Below are 20,202 nucleotides of genomic sequence, written 5' to 3' on the forward strand. Positions count from 1 at the left end.
AAAGATCTATATAAATAAAATAGGGCACATAGCTTATTTACATATACAGCAAATCTGTGTCAAATTTTGAATAAAATCTGTTAAATGTTGACGATAACTAGGAAACGAAAAGAGTTGGATGGATACAATTTGGTACACAGATTTAATACTTATAGTCTAGACACCTTTCAAAATCTGTGCCAAATCCAACAAGCGGTTGACAGTCTGTCGGTCGGTACTTTTTTCATATACGTTAACACGATAACTCAGAAATATAAGCATAGAATAAGATACATTTTAAAAATTATTCTTAAAGCCGACCAGTCAAGTGCAATCGATGCGGCAATAATCATCTTTTCTTATGATTGAATAAATTCTCTTTTCTATTTCTCATCAATGTACTTTGTTCAAAAAGATCAGTCAACATCCTTGGTGCGCCGTTAATTGCATAATTTTTAGAAATCTTTAATGATAATAATATTTTCTGTTTCTTTCTAGGAATTGTGAGCGAACTTTTTGTGAAAGCTTGTGGCATCACAACATAATAAAAGTAACACGCGTAAAAAGGAAGCACTTGAGGCCATCCGAGTACTCTGTAATTTGCCATTTGCAACCATACCATAATTTGCACGAATCTCTTCAGGAAAATTTAAGTAACAGGAAAATCTGTATGCTGCTGTATCAAGCTGACGAAGAAAAAAAAATGGATTCCAGCTTCAAGATCCTTCGGGCAAGGTCGGATCGAAGAGCACCGGTGGGTTTAATACTTAGACCAAAGTCGACCTCAGCATGAACGGTAAAATATCTCATTAAAATCATTCTTGCAACTTCATAAATTCGATATTTTTGTGCGCATGAAAGAATATGTTTTATAATTTATATAATATTTCATAGATTTAACAGAAATATTTTTTTCGCTAATTCTACAACATCTAAAAAAAATCGATACACTATAATAAGAACGCAATTGTTTCAATAAGAACGCAACAAAAGAACAATAATGTATTTTTATACAACAAATTATATTGCAGGAAAAAATAACATTTAAAAATGGACGAACTTATAAAAAATTTTATTATTAGTTATTTCTGAACTAAAAGCGAACAAAATTTTAACTAAAAATGCCATACAATTTCAAAACTCTTATTAGAAACAGGCTTTTAATAGAAACCGACTCAATATGAAAAAAATTAGCCTAGGTGAAATTAGGGTGAAATATTCGAAACAATAAAAATGATTTAAGTTTTGTTACAGCAATGAAATGCATTGTTATTGTTGTAAAATATGTTTAAAAATTTAATTAAATTTCGCGAAGAATTTGTTAACTAAATTGATATCTTTAAGAATATAATTGTTTTTAATTTTAAAATGGTACAAAAATTATTTTTCTACTATAATATTTCCGAATGTTGTTGCTTGAAGAGCGCCAAAATTTCGTTTAATTATCAATTGATTAAAATTTAAAAGAATATCGTTCCAAAATGCATATTCCCACTCTTCAAAATATATTTGTGCCAAATTCTGTTCATAAATCTGTCCTTTAGGGCTCCAACACACACACATTTAGCTTTATTATTAGTAGAGATTGCACCATAAATAGATCTGTTGTACAATTTGTGAAGTTAGTTCGTTAGTAAGAATGAAGTGAAGTATAAATGAAAGGGAAGCCTCGGATAATTAAGAATTAATGGATCCGAAATTAAAAAAGTGGATCGAATGATTACCTCAGAGAAAAAGATGATGTTAGCATATATGTGTCAAAGAATGTTTCCAGAATGCTATGAGATAATCCTGCTTTCCAGAGTTATATCTTGTAAGACATAATGAAATATTACTTAATTTGCCTTTCGTTTAAATAACCATGGTTACTGATTCTGTAACCGAGATTCATTAAAAAGAAGTGATTCTCAACCTCTTTATTTAAAATATTTTTGCTTTAATCCGTTTAGAAAAAATGAAGTTCTACTCATTTGAATTAACATCTGAAAAACTTTTGTTGATACATTCAATCATTATCAAATTTTTATAGCTTCCAAAGTTTTTCAAAATTGTACATAAATTTCCAAATTTTCTAAGGTAGACGCGGACTAACTTAAAAAGCGTGCTTAATCTAATCTCCAACTTTAAGCGAAATCGTGAAGACAAAATATTTTTGCAATGATTTTACTTAATTGGACAAATTAATAGCATGCCCTGGGTGTCGCTGAGCTCCTGAAAATAAAATAACTATAATACTAAAAATTATAAGATGGACAATCAGATAGAATATATCTATTCTTCTTCAACTTCTGTGTTCTTTTGAATATATTTTACAATTTTAGATACTTCGAGAATTATAAAATATTTAAAATAATATGAAATGTAAGGCCTTTGAGACATTGTATAGTGTAAGATACTTAAGATACTAGAAAATAGAAAATTTTTGAGATACAGATAAATAAATAAACTCAAGTAATATCGCATTTTGACACTATACAAGTTTGTTTGTTTTGGAATGGACCACGAAATTTTCAAACATAAGGGATGGCTAGAAGCGTTAAACATCTGCCTCCAGAAGAAGAGCCTTCTTAATAGCTAAACCACAATCACTGAGATTTTATCGGGGTTTCTTTTGTAATTGCTGAGCCAGAAGAAAAAAATCGCCCATCCCACGTTATGCAAAACGTGAACAATGCCTTGAAGAAAAATGAAAATTACGTTGAAGGGTGTAGAAAAAAATAGTTGAATTATCGCAACACCTGTGCTCTGCGGTTTATAGAAGAACACACCAGACATCTGCCACATATCCATTGAGATCAAAGGAACCCATAACAAATTTTGTTTTCAAAATCCATCACCATTAAAAAAAAGAAAAAAGAAAAAAGCGAACTTCCTGTGATAGGTTGACGATACTTAATTGTGTTATACAGGGTGTGTTTAAATTCTCCGCCAGATAGTTTTAAAAATAGAATAAGAGATAAAGAACAAAGATTTATGGATTTTTAATGTAGCAATTCTAAAAAAATTTGTATTCATACACTTCGGAACCATCCTTGCTTGGGAAAATACCAAATCTGTTCTCCACTTCTTTCCAAAAGTTGTTAAGCATTTACAGAGTCACAGTAGACGATTCTATGGTTACTCTTATTTCTTCGACGCTACGAACATCTGCAGTCGAAACTTGGTCCTTCAGGTATCCCACAGAATAAAAAGTTTAGGAGTAATATGACATTGGGAAAAGTAGAAGACCGTGAAAGTGGTCCATCTTTATCAACGTTCTATCTGGGAATCCCTGTTTGTAGGCAGGCATGACGAAAGGATAACTTAATTTTACGTTTTATTCTGATGAAGAATATTTGTCTGTCTTACTTCAATTTTCATTTAAAATCAGAAATCATTTCCAGCATCTGTATCCATGAAAAACATAAAAATTGAATTATTTTTATTCAAACTTAAATTTTAATTTTTAAAAAAATTAATGAAATCATAGATTATGCATTACATATATTTAATAGCCATGGATTTCTTTAAAATTTTGCGCATCGTTGATTAATTACAAGAATTAAAGAAGCAATTCTCATTGGAGATAAGATACACGTGACATTAACATTTTGAAAACCTGAAATAGTTAATATGTGCTACTAGTTTTCAATCCGTACTTTTGTCTAGTGGTCATGTCACTCGGCTATGAACCCTAACGTTGCGAGTTCCAACCTTAACTGGCACAGACTGTAAAATTATAATTTGTTCTACAAACAACGCTATTAGAGTTTTAATTATATAAAAATAATGTGCATGATTCTTAATTTTCTAGTTTGAACCTTTCCAAATCAGCGAAGGAAAACTACCACCGGTAGACAAAAAAAAAAAAAAAAAAAAAAAAAAAAAAAGGAGAAAATCTTGGATGCCTGCCAATTCAGCGAAGAAGCAAAACTTTCCCCAGCAGATATGCCTATTCCTCCGCGGAGCGGCAAAGAAAATCTTTGAGTTGATCAGGGAAACAATCAATTAAAAATCAGTGAATAAAAATATTTTGGAGATTCCTGTTTTATATGAGTGAGAAATATTTGAATTATCATCTCAAAAATTTGAAAAAAATAATAAAATCAGAATGTCGAGAACAAGAATTTTAGTTTCAGTTCTTAAAATGTTTTGGGAAAAATGACAAATAAAATTTTTTTTCAAAGTTCGGCAAATTACGGCTACAAGTGAAAAGCAAATTTCTTTATAATGGCAATTATTTATTCTCTTCCATGAAGCCCAGATTTTTTTTCCTATAATCATCAAAAACAATACTACTAAAATATACATGCGATAAAACACCCAAAAGAATATAAGACATTATAAAAAAGTTTCTACATTAAATTTTAAAATTCGGGTTTCCAGGTGCATTGAGTCGTTATTACATATACTAGGTCGACGTAACTATTACGACTATTACCACAGTGCCAAATTTCATGTCTCTAAGTGTAATAAATTTGTCTAGACATCACCGCCACTTCTAAACAACTTCCATTAATCCTTTGACTCATAATGACGTTATCTGGCGTGTGTATCGAATTGCTGAATTTTTAGTATTTAAATCTGCAATTAAGTTATAATTAATATTAAGTACTTTAAAACGCAAAAATGACTTGGAAAAGCTCCAATACCCAAATGCCCTATATGTTAATGTAGGCATTAAAATAACAATAAATGCTCCAAATAGGATTTGAAATGAATTCGTAGGTCATTCAAGGTCAAATAAAGGTTTAAAAAATAGAAACATCATAGTCTTATATCCTCGTGCTGTTGCACTGGGTCTATACTTCCACGTGTAGCATATAAATATTGCATCATAAATTGCCACATTTTAAAGGCAAATAACCACTGAACTCCGATAAGAAATAAAAGAAATGAATTTAATCTCAGAAATACATTTGCTTTATCAACCTGTTTTTCAGGATATATTAGTTTTAAATTCCATTTCTCAGATAATTTTCTGTAATAAACTGATATTTTGTATAGAAAATCAGGTTAGAATATTAAAATTAATTATTTCTTCCAAAAGCAGAAAATGTTTTTTATATAAATAAAACTTTTTATTTTTAATGCACATTTTAATTGTCTATTATAAAAATGTGACGTTAAATAAAAAAAAAAGGTAAAAGATGAATAATATTTGTAAAATTTTTCAAGAATTATAATTTAAACAATCTCAATTCAGTAAAAGTTTTTTTTTTTTTTTTTTTTTGCTAACTCGGAATTAGTTTTCGCAGATATATATATATATATATATATATATATATATATATATATATATATATATATATATATATATATATATATATATATATATAAAAATAAATATCATATTATGCGCCTAATAATTTTTCTACAAAAATTTTCTACTCCATAAAATTAAAATAAAAAAGTATAAAAGCATTTTCTTAAAGTTTCTTTTTTATCAGCATACTAAAATGTAGTCATCTCATCTTTCTTTATTATAAATTCAAAAATGAAAATAAAGGAAGGAAAAGCAGAGATGCTAAATAGAAATACATTAAATAAATTTTAATTTTAACCATGTTTATAATTTATTTTTAATGTATAATTAAAAAAATTACTTATGATAGTTTAAATTACTTCGTATGTTTTTGGCACTCCATTCACCTTTTACGGTTCCTTTTTAGCTTCTATATTTTTGAGGGAAAAAAAAATATTTTCTGCATTTTAGTGTACTGATAAAAGCCTAATATTTTTTTTTTTTAAGAAGTCCTTTGTTTTTATTATTTCCTGATTTTTAGTATTTAAATATATTCCATAATTCGAAATTAATAAAATGAATAAAATAAATAAAATGAAATATTTTAATAAGTTTTTCATCAAATAATTTCCTTAATTATTTCTTAAAAATATGTTTAATACCATATACCTGTTGAATCTTACATTTTGTTATGTGTTTAAATAAGTATGTCTTATGAATATGTTATGCATACGTTATGCATAAGAGAAGGTAAAATCTGTAGAAGTTATTCTGTCAGAATACTTTCTTTCAGCTGCTTTTGGAAAAATAATGTCTGACTAGTTGATTTACTAGAATTAATGATTGCTGCAATTTTCTGTAAAATATTTTAGGTATTCCTTCTGATTTACTCAGCAAGTATATATAAATATTAAATTTGGCGCTTCAGCTCTTTCTTTATTTAAAGTCTTACGCTTTTTCGTTGAATGTGCAGTGAGTCTGTTTAATTTTCTGCCATCTGACCAAAAAAATGAACTTTAATTCGAAAAATAGGAATGTTTAAATTTCAACTGATGCAAAAATTTGCTTAATGAAACTAAAACTTTTTCTTTATAACATAAAAGTAGAAAATACAAACTTTTGGGATTAAAGTTTTATGTATACTACAAAATATTTTTCATAATTTGTGTAATAATTCAATTAATGAGTTATTTAGTGAAAAAATTGAGTGAATTTAGTAATTTCAGGAAAATTTCTTTTATTTAATAAGAACATCAACAAAAAAATCTAGTACACTAAAATAAGAAAGCGATTTCTCAAACCACAAGCAAGAAAATATATTTTTATACATCCAATTATATTACCTTACACAATAGCAATGTTTAAAAATAAATAAAGAATAACAGTGTTTAAAAATAGATGCATTAAAAAATTTCATTATTATTTATGAAACTAAACCTTAATTAAGTATGACAAATTTCAAAAAGAATATTAAAAAACATAATATAAATAGAAACTTGCTCATTATTGATAAAACAGGCTAAAACTTCATACTTTCATTATCAACAATGGAAAAAAGCCTAGATAGAATTTAGTAGCAACAATGAAAAAGATTTCAGTTTTATTTCAACAATGAAATATATTTTTGTAAAATATAATTAAAATATTCTTAAAAAATTGATTAAAAATAGGGAAAACATTATACAGTAGAAAATGTTGTGTCATTGGAAAGACAATTTTTTTTGAGTTTTAAGATCATGTAAAGATTCTTTTTTGTGTGTTATGTTTTGGGAAAATTTCGCTTAAAATTTGTATTTAATTTTTTTATAAAAGTTTTTGGAACTTTTCCGTTAACCGGGCGAAGCGAAAAATCGCCAAATAATTACGCCAAATTCGCGTTTGGTTCACAATTGGCGACATTTGCGCCCGACTAACGGAAAAGTATCAAGTTTTTAAAATACCTCTCCTAAGGGCACATTTTCATTCTTCAATGTACATATGTGCGATGTTTGGTAGTTCTAGGTCAAAGGGTTTGTTCTATATACATATTAAAGAAAAAAAAATCAAATCAAATTCTTAATATAAGAAAAATTAAATACTTATAAATTCACCACAAACAGTTTTTTTAATTCGTATATGTAACCCCTTAAAATATATTAGAACCTCCCAATCCTAATTTGAATAGAATCATTGCACAACAATTCTTAAAAATTGATCAAAATTAGCATAGTTGCACAGAAATGAAATTTATGTCACAGAAAAGCTACTTTTTAAAATTTTAAGATAGTTTAAAAATAATGTTTAAGCAATAATATGCTGCAAAGTTATGGTGGAAAAACATAAAATCACTCTAAGCTTCATTTCACTCCTTTTAGGGGCCGTTGAATTTGTTAAATATAGCAGTTAACCTTTCTAAATGCAAGGAAACACTTGCTAAATTTTGTTATATTTTCTTCAATAGTTTGCAATTGTATAAGGTTCAAATAATCAGAAAAACAAAAAATCATTCAATCTTATAAACACAGATTTAAAAAAATTAATTGAAATTAATTTATATTAATTGAAAATCTAATTGATCATTTTCTGAATATTTAAAATATTGGATTGTCATCCTCAATACACAACTGTATAAGATTTTCAAAACACTAGCGCATCAAGAAGAGAGTGAAATTTTCATATACAAAGTTTCATCTTCATGATTATAAAAGAAATAAATTTAAATTAAAGACGTATAACAATTTTCAATACTAAAAAAAAATTACACAAGAATTATTGCAATACCAAATCCTCAACCAAGACACTTAATGTTTAAATTTGAAAAATGAAATATGTCTGTTTTATTGGTGCGTAAAATTTTGATAGTCTTAATAAATGGCAGAAAGCAATAAAGTTACAAGCATGCAAAATAATTAAATGGAATTAAAAGTCTTTGATCACAAGCTAATTCTCACCCAAACTGTTTCTATTCTTGCTCATGTAATGCATTCTAAGTCGTAAAACTTTTGGAACGAAATGAAAACGTGATTCTTCCTGGAATACATAATGATCACGATTAGAAGGAATTTAAAAAGTTCTGCACTGGTTGTATTTAATAAAAGAATTATGGCAAGCAATAAAATGTTTTGATACTAGAAATGCCAGACGGTTAGGGTTAAAATATGCTTGTTCAGAACAAGTATCCTGTAGAAGTGAAAAAATCTAATGATCATGGAAACACCAGGTCTCTGTGACATGAATTTCGGATCATAAGAAAACGAATGCCTTAAAAGAGAAAAAGAAGCATATGATAAATGCTTTAATTGCCAGCAACTATTGCGCTCTTATAGCATACTGCAATCTGAAATTAATATTTAACGAAATAGGTGGCTATTTTGCGACCGATCATGTAATTTTAACCCGCAATTTGAAAATAAGTTGCGCCATCGAGATTTTACGTTTTTATGAGCCTTAATGTTGTTTGATTTTAAGTCGTTTGATATTTGGTTGTTCATTTAATTACATTTGTCGAAAATATATTCGTTAGATAAAAGTAGATAATAAACTATATACATATAAATTTTCATAATTTTTGGAGATAAAAAAAAATAAATAAAAAACCTAGAATGGAGTCCAGACAATAAAAACTTAAAACTCTTCGTCTAGGTATAGTTAGAATTAAGTGTTCTTTTCTGATTCTTTTAGATTGAAGAAATTAAAATGAATTTAATTTTTTAATTTTGTGGCCTTATTTCACTCTTGTTGTTTTTTTTTTTTTTTCTTCTTCTTCTATATTCTTGTAAAAATTTGCCAAATGTATGCAGAGTTTTTTCTCAACAAACGTCGAGACTTTGTAAGGCTGAGCCAAGAAATCTAACAGATGGCGCCAGAGGTCTATTTCCAATCCTTTTCATGCACCTATGCGCAAATTATAGCAGAATTGTGATGCATGAGACAAACAGCGCAGATAACTTTTATTTTCCATAGACGTAATACCGTTTTTAATTTTCTGTTCCTTACATAATCATAATGATGCCACTTACATTAACCATAATGATAGCAATTTTTCTCCTACTAAATTTCTTTTCGCTTCTATTCTTGCAAGAGGATGAAATTTCACCATATGCATATCTCGAGAAAGGTTGTTTTAACCTTTTTAAACTTCAAGAAGTTACATTCTGTTAAAAAAAAACTTGGTTCAGCCCCTTAATTCAGCATAAATATAATCAAACCACGTCGTAAATATTTGTACTTGTGGATATATTTTTCCCCTTATAAAATTAAAGCTCCCTCTTTTTAATGTTTAATAAACAATGTTGTTTTAGCATAAAATTTCCTTTTTATTTAATCTATTGTCTGACGCCCGTTAAATCCCCTATTCACTTTAAGTTAAATTGCATTTTACCAGTGGGATATGTTTTACTATGTGGACGCATCCAACATGTATGATTTATTTCATTTATAACAAAATAATAACATTTGTTACAGGTAAATGGTAATTACTGGAAAAAATATTTTGTAGTATAAGTAGATAAAGCCAATCGAAATGGAACTTTATTCTCCTAAAATCCACGATACATCAGTATAAAGGTTTTCAGTCCAGGATCACACTGGCATATACCAAGCGCAGTTTCATTTTAGATTTTCAGAATTGGTATTATGATTTTTAATTTCCGAGATACAATAGGAATATTCTGCTATGCTTCTGGAAGATAGATAAGTTCCACTAAGAGCCTACGTATTTATAACATCATTGTAGCAGAAGTTTTATTAAGTTTCTTCCACTGTTAATAATGGAATAAATTACAAGAGTTTTTTTTTTTTTTAAGCTACAAACTTTTTTTTTCTTTGAACCTGATTTTTTAAAAAAGAAACCAAGTGAACTGGAAAAACTTAAATGAAGAACCAAATAAATGATCAAACGATAAGAAAAAAATCAAATTTCGAAGTATTTAAATAATAATAAAAAAAGAAGATAAAACTTTATATTCACCTTGATACGGTCTCTGTGTCAGAAATAAGGACATAATTACATATGAAGTCCTAATAATTCTATGATAGTTTAAAAATCTCTAATTTAGACAGCAAACAATTTTTAAGAAATAGAACAGTTAGGAATAATTTGATATGTCCATTTGTTACCTCTTCTAATATGCATTTGTTACTCCTTCTAATTAGAACTAAACGAAATGAAATGTTCTGAGTAACCTAATTTGTAACAAATATGGGCAAATAACAACTTTTTATATTTTATACATCGCCTTTCACGACATAATTCTCATTCAAATATACACATTAGAGTGGAAAGACAAAACCCTTTTTTTTTTTTTTTTTCTTCTTCTTTTAATAGTGCAGAAATGTTTTAAAGCTAAAAGAGAGGAAAAGATTTCTGATAATAATCGGAACATGCAGAAATGATCAAATTTCACGAATTTGAAAAATTTTGTTCTATTTCAATTTTTTTCTTTCTAAATTCTTATTTTCATTATAAAAACTCAAATTAATAAAATATTTTTATTTTTATGCCTTTCTATTAATGAAACAAAGGTTGATTAGTTGGAGATTTTAAATTTATGATAAACATACATAAAATATTAATTATAATCAAGAAATGACAAAAAAAATGATTACTAAAAAAATTACTGCTTTCTAGGCTAGAATTATTATTTTGTTATATTTTTCTGACGAAAAAAGGCTTACAAATATTGCATTTTCGTAAAAGTAAAAGCAAAGCTCACGGTTAATGATGAAGAACATCATGCATTTTAAATAAATTTAGAAGTTCTTTCTGCAACACAAGAATACACCAATAAAATAGTTTAAATGCATTAAAATGCCGTCTGCACTTCCACAAAACGATTGGAATATCTGATAGAGCTGCTGTAGCAAGAACAAATGGATATAAAGAATAAAAATGGCAAAAGTAAAATGAATGACCGGATGAAAACTAGACGAGAAAATTAAATGCATGCTCTTTAGGAAACCGGAAAAGTACATTAAAGACAGTCGGAGTCTGATAACCGAAAATAGAGGATTGTTTTTCTATAAAAAAAAAAAAAAAAAAAAAAAAAATATTCTGAAAAAAAAAATTTACGTAATGATTACTACTGAAGAGCATGTTTCGTTAATGGGAGAATGAGACTTTTAAGTCTTTGGGCCACGTAATACCAATATTTGATAAGAAATTGTTTAGTTATTAAGAGATATCAGACAATTTTATAGCGATTGGACGAGAAGCAACCGTTATAAATAAAGGAATCAATAATGATGTAATTTTGTTCTTCGAAAATAAAACAGTAAGATCACCGCAATGGTTAATTTACTTATTCCATAGTACAAAACAACTTTTGTACTTTTTTTTTTTTGTTTTTGTTCTTTTAGATAGAAAACCCAGGTAAATCATCAGCTTACTGTGGTGTCTTTTTTCGCCAGTTGAAAATAACATTCTCTCAATAGCAAATATTAATGATATAATTTCAGATCAGAATTAATTATTGAAAATGGGTAATTTTATATTTAATGGAAATTGTTCATTAGATGTACATTTGGAAAATCCTAGAAAGAATTCTATAGGCTTACATTACATTAGCAATATAGGTTTATATTAGCAAATCAAGTACATCAGTTGTAAGAGACAAATGATAATTCCAGTAACAATCTTCAAAATTTGTCTAAGTATATTGAAAAAGTTTATACATCTGTTCGGTTTAATATTTAACTGAAGCATGCATGCATAAAGGATTCTAAACATCTGTGATAACTTATTTCTTTTTCACGTTATTCTACTACAAATCTGAATTAATAACAGATCCAATTATTTTAAAAAAAAGAAATATTTCACTTCTGTCAAAAAAAAAAAAGTCTTGCATATACCATATTATGAGCGCAAACATATAAGAGTGCTTGATTTGTACTGACTTATAAAAGCAAGAATAAAGAGTAAAAATGGTATTAGAAAATTTACAATTCCAAAAGTCAATTTGGGCGCTAAGGAAATCACGGATACCGTCGCGTGAAATAACACTAACATCACGAAAACTTCAAGGGCAAAGCATATTTCTACTGATTCTCTTAAATAATGCATTAAAGAAACATCTAAATCACTCTAGTAGAGAAACCATTGATTGATTTTCTTAGTTCTCAATGTCATACAAGCCCTAGAAAGGGAGATTAAATTAGTTGCTAAAAATGTTGTTCAAGAAAAGGTTTTGAAGTACAAAAATTTAATTTCAAAATAATTAAGTCAACTTTTATATAGACAAACAGTTCAATGTGTCTATGCAATGGAAAATATTTCTAAACGTTAAAACTTTTTTTCATTTCGGGTAGGACTTATTTTTTTGTTCTCATAAGAAAATCTTTTGTATATTAGCAAGAGAAAATAAACTCTTTAATTTATTTAAATTGCTGTGATATTTTTCTGAAAATAAAAACAATAAATTATTTTTAAAAAATGATAGAAAAGAACAATTTTTCCCTAAGATTAGTTTTTTTATTGCATATAATATTTTGAGTTGGTTCCTCAGAAGATGCGTTCAAAACTTCAATATATACTATATTTGAATGTATTGAAAATTTCATATATATATATATATATATATATATATATAACCGGGATCAAAAAGTAACCAGTACCGTGGCATAAAACAAAAAATATCAATTTATTGGTTAAAATTTTATACAACACCCTCGCACTACAATTCACTTATGCCAACATTTTTTTTTTTTTTTTTCAAATCATCAAAACATGCTTTAAATTCATTTTTGTGAAACCCTTTCAAAGTTCGTACAGATTTTTTTTCATCGAATTGATGAATTCAAAATGGCGAGTCTATTAATTTAATGGAAAAAAAAAATAGAAATAGCAAATTCAACCGTGGATACAAGGAATCACACAATGTTATATCAGGATAATACAGAGCTTTTGGAGCTGTTTTTAATACTTTTTGTCATAAATTCAACAACAATTGCTGAATGAAATCACACATTATCATGGTGCAAAAGCCATGAGCCATTTCTCTACAATTTTGGTTGTAAGAACTTGTTTAATAATGCTTCTAGTTGTTAAACAATGATCTCTAAGCGCCAATTCTTTGATTTGATCGACATGTTGATGATTATACGGAATAAATGATCACCCAAAGCGTGACTCATCTATGACAGATTGTCTACCGATTTTATTCCACTCAAACATTAATTTTTAATAAACAGATGTTTTTCGCAGCATTTAAAATATATTTGTCGTACGAATTGCTTTGCGCTGACAAATTTTAATATGTATATTCCTTATTCAATTAAATTCGAAATTTTAGAAAATAAACAAAATTAAAATTGGTAGCTCATTACAAGTAAATTTATTTTCAGACGACAAAATGAACTTAATTCCTTACTGCTGCCAGTTGTTTTTGTTAGTCGTAAAAATGTTTGATAAAAGTTAGCAGATGATATTTAAAACAGATGCATTTGAAAAGAAATATTTCGAATGACTTTTGATCGCATTTGTATGTATACAAACAAATTTAGGAATTTTATTCGTCTTTTAAAATTTTCAAATAATTGAGTTTTTTTAAATCCAAAATCGATATTCTTTCCTTCTTTTTTTTTTATCAATTTCTGTCTCATATTAATGCACATAATATTGCAACAGTCTATAAAACAATTTTGCAGTAAAACAGAATATCACTAACTACACTTCAGAAAATGGAATCATGAATGTTAGAAAATTCTTTTCGTTGATAACCAAGACAGACATATAACAAAATAATGATTCACATGAGAAGTATTTATAATAAAATGAAATTTATTAGTTTAAAAGAAACCAAGATCAAATTACACGAAAGTAAACGTCAGAGATCACGTTATATATTTTAGTTCATTAGAAGTCTCTATTAGTCTGTAAAAAGTTCAATATTATTCTGAAAACGTAATGAGAACAATCGGCCAATAATTTTCATTAAAATAAAAGCCCCTAGCACAGAAATTAAAGACAATAAAAAACTGTGTGCAATTTGTTGTGGGTACATTAAATTAAGCGTTAATCGGTACTTTTACCAATTCTTGCAGCTGAGACAATATTTCCTGTACTTACATCCATGGGAAGCGGCGGCACAGTATGAAATGAATCTCACGGTAATGTAAACGGAAAGACCTGCGTGTTGTATTCGTGACCTCTCTCTGGACACCAAAACATTAAATCAAGCCATTCTGCCGTTTTTCAATTAATTTTGAATAATTTAATTATGGATTAATAAAGTAACATTGATAAATCTTGCCATTTTAATTAATGTTAAGCTACTTATTAACTTACTATAATTTTGACTTGAAGAAGATTTAATTTGCAGCGAAGGAAATTTAATAAAATGATTAACTTAATTTCAAAATTAATATAAATTTAGAATTTTTAGCTATTTTTTTTTAAATATTTACACAAATTTACATGCGGGATGAATGACTCATAATGAAATGATTTTGAAGAAAAATGTAAAAAATATGCAGGTGGAGAATTAATTGCACCATTCCAGCACAGATAAATGGTGCCAAGACAAAATACTATTTTTTCAACCCCCACTCCCATCCAACACATCACTTTTGTTTAAAAAATGTGCAAATATTTTTTCGTTATGACATATTTAATGGCATCTTATACATTTCCTTGATTTCAATCTTGTCAGTTGCAATGTCATTTTCCTTAAAAATTGTATTTCTTTAATATAATTGATAATACCAGTACAAATATTGAAAAAAGCATAGACATAATAAAGACACAATTCAATGGAAATTTCAATCTTTTAATCATATGTAAAATTTAATAAATATATCACAAATGAAAAGAAAGGAAAGTTTCTAGATAAAATACGTAAATTTGAAATCCATTTATATAGCATTCATTCATTTTCCATACTTCAAAAAAAAGAAGACAAAATTAAGTAACATAAAAAGATTGTCTATAACTCAATACTTCTTTCTTTTTCTGTCAGCTGCCATAGGTCTTTTACTAAATTTAATGTTAATGAAAAAAAAAAAAATTAAACTACATAAAAATGGAAAATAAATTTGAGCTACTAATACAATGTAAATAAATGCTCTTTAAAGATAAAACTTAAACATTTGATACAAAATAACTATTAAAATTACTAATCAAAAAGTCTATTGAACGTTAATTCAAAATAAAAAATATATTTCAATTTTTAAATTTTAAAACAAGCACTTTTAGAATACACATTTCAGAAATATTTTTATTACATTTCCTATACAGGCAAAATGAAAAATATACCAAGTTTACAATAATTCTATAATAGAAATCATTAACTATATGTCAGCTAAAAGAAATAATTTAATAATACATAATTTTGCTAGTTAATGTATTCTTAGTTATATGGACATTTTGCAAAAAACCTAGTGAAATTTGATTATTTCATATTTTTTTGACTGTGAGCTGACACACAAATAAAGAAAATTTTGTATATAAACTTTTTTTGTGGTAAATCCTCTATAACTACACATCATGTCTTATTACACTCTAGCATTTTGTGCATAATACAAAATTAAATAAGACATGGTAGGAATTTTGTGAGTATTCCTTCCTACTAAAATTACAAATGAATGTAATTTTTCTAGAAATCTGAAATATTTTTTCTTTTTCAAAAACTAGGTTTCTTAAATTACAATTCTTGGACACAAGTCGAATGAATAGCATTAGTTTTTCAGGATTTGAAACGCATTGGTAATTTTAATACTGAATGCTTTTTTAAAAATATAGTTTCAATGCGAAAAAAAGAAGCAGATAGTACAAATAACATTATTGAATTAAGTCTTAACTTTATCATATCATTTACTGATGTAATCTTTTTTTAATTACATGCACACTAGGGGTTTTGATCCCCCCCCCCATGCATGAAGATATGTAATTTCACCAAATTTTCAGAACTTCCAACCAGAGTCTCTTAACAAAAATATTAAAGAAAAAGAGCCACATTGTAACAATCAATCAAAAATCAGGTTTTCTAAGCATATATTTGATATTTAGTCACTTATGCATGCATTGAAATTATGGTCTACCAGCCTAATTTTGAAATGAAACAATATTCAAATGGAATTGGAATTATTAACAAAAACAGGATGACTACTAATACACACATAATAATCATTAGAAGCTAATTTTTTTAATTAAACTCAATTAATCAAATAAACAAAAAATAAATATTAAAACAAGTAATCTTGATAAAAATTAGGCAAAATCCTATCTTAGTTCATTTTAGATAAGGGCAATGGCTCCTAAAGTCTGCACTGTATGTATCAGTTTTCCTATAAAAGTGGCAGATCTAAGCCATTCAGTGAGATTTTCAATTCCATTTGTTATTTGCAAGATGAGTTTTTGGAAATAATTTCATAAAATAAAAGTATCAAATGGAATTTCAAATAGAGAAGGAAATGAGTTATGGAAATATTATATCCAACTTAATTCATAAATTTGGGGAAACAATCTGCAAAACCATTCTATTGATTAATAATTATTAAAATTTGTTCAATAAATTTTTATTTTACCTAAATATATATTTATTGTTAGTTAACCTATAAAAAAAAACTTGACTATTTTGCAAAAAAGTAATTGCTGGAATTTTACATACTGCGGTGCTTGATTCAGAAGGGACACTGAAAATTTAAAAATTTAAAGAATCATTAGGTTAAGGATTATTTTTGAGCTTTAAAAATATAGTCTTCATGAGTAAAAAAAAAACATTAAGTCAATCTTCTAAATTATACTTTTAGCTTTAAAAAAATAACAATGCATTCTTGATTAAACACATTCTTACAAGAAACGATCTTCAAACAGAAAAATAGTAAAAGAAAAAGACTAAAGATAAAAAGCTCGTGAGGTGCTAAACTCAGCAGGTGCTAAACCTAACAATTGCAATTTAAAAATAAATACTAAGAGGAATGTAGAGCAGGAAATAAGGAACTAGAAAACAAGTACTTCAGGTACAAAAATGCCCTTTAACTGTACACACCAACCACCTTATATAAATAAATAGTATATTTTGATACACATTTATCTGCACCTATCCTCCAAAGAGGATATAAACAATATTGAGCTAATTAAGAAATACAAAGTCACAATATATAGTAACAGAAGCAGTTTTAATAATAACATTCTTTAATAATAACTTTTCATTTAGCAAATATTGTTTTAATTGCAAAAAATAAATTCATGTAAATATTCTATACATTTCATTTCATCAATCTGAAAATAGAGGAAGATATTGTATTAAGTGGGGGAATTCAACAAATTCATATTATTTATTTCTTTTATTAAGTATCTAAGTGAAAGAGTTCTTAAAATTCTAAAATTATTGATAGCACACTACATAATTCAAACTTAAACTTACAAAAAAAAAAAAAAAAAAATTACGAAATGGAGGTGAAAAATCTCCGATGACTAGATTTTTTTAAATTAAATGAATTTCCCCCAATAGATAATAATTCAATAAGATAAATAATTTAATAAAATTATTTACACTATAATTATCTCATGATTATTTATAATGAAGTTTGATACAAATGTGACCTACAGTTAAATTTATGCAATCAAACAGTAATCTAAAAAAAGTGCACATTTTATAAACATCATACTTCAATTACAGATATAGCTCAAACTGAGTAATAGCTATAGATATTTTTTTTAAAAAAAGCTAGGAAATAAAATTTTTATTAAAAATTCATTTTCATAGCATCATCTGAATTATTAATTCTCTTCAGACCACTTTCAAACAAGCATAACAAGAACTAATAGAATAAAGTAACAATAATCCACACTAGTTTTTCTTGATAATGGCTTGGTTTATGTATCCAATAACCACTGTAAGCTCACATCAAACCAAATAATACTTACTGCCTATCACAAATAATTATTTCAGCCACTATGTTATAAAAACGTTCCTTACATTCAGTTCCAAAAGTTCTTGAAGTATTTTATTTACATTTCTAAACAAATTCCATGCCATACAAGACAAAGAGGTGGAAATAACTGCTAGGATAGACAGACAGTAATATATTTCAACTAAATATAACACTACAAATTACAACTTTTCACTGTAATTTAAAAACAAAGAAAAATCAGAATTTTATCACAAATAAAAATTGCATGTCTTCAAAAAGAACATTTGAGGAAATAATGTACATATATACCTGAAATAAACATATCTTTTATAATATATATGTTTATTATTTACTCTACAAAAAAATTTAATTTATAATTAATTTATAACTTTTATAATAAAGCCTCTTAAAGCTAAGAATTTTTTGAATTAAAAAAAAATGTTTTGCATGGAAGAATAGTACTATATTAAGCTTGGATCTTTATACATACCAATATATTTATTTTTATTCTTTGAAAATACAGGTAGAAGAATATATATTATGTAATGGAAGCTTGATATATGTGACTTAGTTTGATATATGATTAAAGAACAAAATAAAATGTAGATTTCTAACTGAAAATGCTATAAAATATTAATTAGTGCACTGATAAAAGTTCATATAATCTCTTAGACAATCTCTTTCTTGATTTAAAAGAACATCCCATTTAAATGATGGATAATGCAAGTCTATATTATTAATTACTTTATAAAATAAATTAAATCATAGTTTCCACATCCAAAGGCAAATTAAAATTATTCAGAAAAAATATTCTATCGATTAATCCTACATTATAAATATAAGGAAATCTATTATACAGAGAAAACACTATGGTCAATGACAATCAACTACATAAAATAAAGATGAACCATTAACTATTCAATACATTGTTCAACAAGTGTTAATATATAAAAGAAATGACAATCTGTATGATGGTTTGATTTCAAAACTAGAACTTTAACAAGTAAACTAACAATTATCAATACAATAATTTATGTTCCCTTTTATGCGATTGTTGCATGTTATAAATGTAGCTTAACTCTTTCCCAGCAAACAGGTGGCTTTTCTTAAATAAATAGTCTATGAAATGTACAACAGTAGCATTGAGAGGTTGATACAACTTACATCAATGCATATAATTTCCATTTCTATAGTACAACACAATATGCTAAGACAATCTTGATTATCTGAAAGTTATCTTCATCCTTCAACTGTCGATTCTGCATCTGCACCACTTGGTGGAATTTCTTCAGAATTCTGCGACATACGAAGGGCAATGGATTTCAGAAGAGATGTACTGCTGTATGTATCGATACTACTTTTGAGTTCAGAAAGAGATTTCTCTACCTAAAGTGTTTTGGGAAAGAAATATATTTGGAATAAAATTAACACTGAATATAATATGAAATCTTTTTAAACTAATAAATAATTGCATCCTTATTCATTAATAAGTGTAACATGATCATTTTAGTTCAAAGATAAATTCATTTAATATTCAAAATCAGAGTTGTAAATCATTATCTTTGCATTTCAGAAACTAATATATTTATACTGCACTTCTAAATAAATATTACAGCAAGCTTTCCCACACCTTGTGTGCTTTGCCTTTTGTAAAGTATAATATTTGTAATCAGACACTTAAAGAAAATTTCTCTTTTAAATTAACTTTTCATACTACAAGATTTGCTCCTTCTACTTTATTATTATATAACAATATATAAAAGGCTAATATATTGATAATCTTTCTAAAATTAATAGGATCAAAGGATTATAATAAATTCATTTTATAGCCTGAAAATCATAATAAATTTTGACTGATACTGAGCACGGAATTTTAAAATATTACTTGGCAAATTTAATTAATTTACAAATTTTAAATTATTACTTGATAAAATGCCTAGATAAGCCTAAGAATATGCTAGATTCTACCCTTTAATTATTATTACAATAACCTGATATTTATGCAACAGCAACTACTGTAACAGTGAGTTAGTAAATTCAGCCAAGTCTTAATTACATATATTTACAAAGATATGCTTACATTATAAAGAAAATAATTGAAATGACTTTTACTCTCTCAAGGCATGCAGTTCATAAATGCAATTATATTTCAAAACTAATTTTATGAA

The 20,202-nt window shown here is 26.8% G+C and overlaps 1 protein-coding gene and 1 long non-coding RNA gene across 4 annotated transcripts in view; one reads left to right on the forward strand and one right to left on the reverse strand.

The window, feature by feature from the left end:
* Positions 1-4,002, forward strand: part of LOC129963512 (uncharacterized) — a 154,261-nt gene extending 150,259 nt beyond the window's left edge. For both annotated transcript variants that reach the window (XR_008783984.1, XR_008783983.1), the window contains 2 exons: positions 478-775; positions 3,773-4,002. This is a non-coding gene — a long non-coding RNA (uncharacterized LOC129963512). The remainder of the gene's footprint in view (positions 1-477; positions 776-3,772) is intronic.
* A 10,977-nt stretch (positions 4,003-14,979) lies between these two features.
* LOC129962718 (protein Aster-B-like) overlaps positions 14,980-20,202 on the reverse strand; it is a 53,715-nt gene continuing 48,492 nt past the window's right edge. For both annotated transcript variants that reach the window (XM_056076659.1, XM_056076658.1), the window contains exon 17: positions 14,980-19,420. In XM_056076659.1, the coding sequence (XP_055932634.1) occupies positions 19,274-19,420 (147 nt within the window). In that variant the 3' untranslated portion in view covers positions 14,980-19,273. The remainder of the gene's footprint in view (positions 19,421-20,202) is intronic.

The sequence above is a fragment of the Argiope bruennichi genome, chromosome 3 (genome assembly GCF_947563725.1).
Source record: "Argiope bruennichi chromosome 3, qqArgBrue1.1, whole genome shotgun sequence".
NCBI classification, from domain to species: domain Eukaryota; kingdom Metazoa; phylum Arthropoda; class Arachnida; order Araneae; family Araneidae; genus Argiope; species Argiope bruennichi.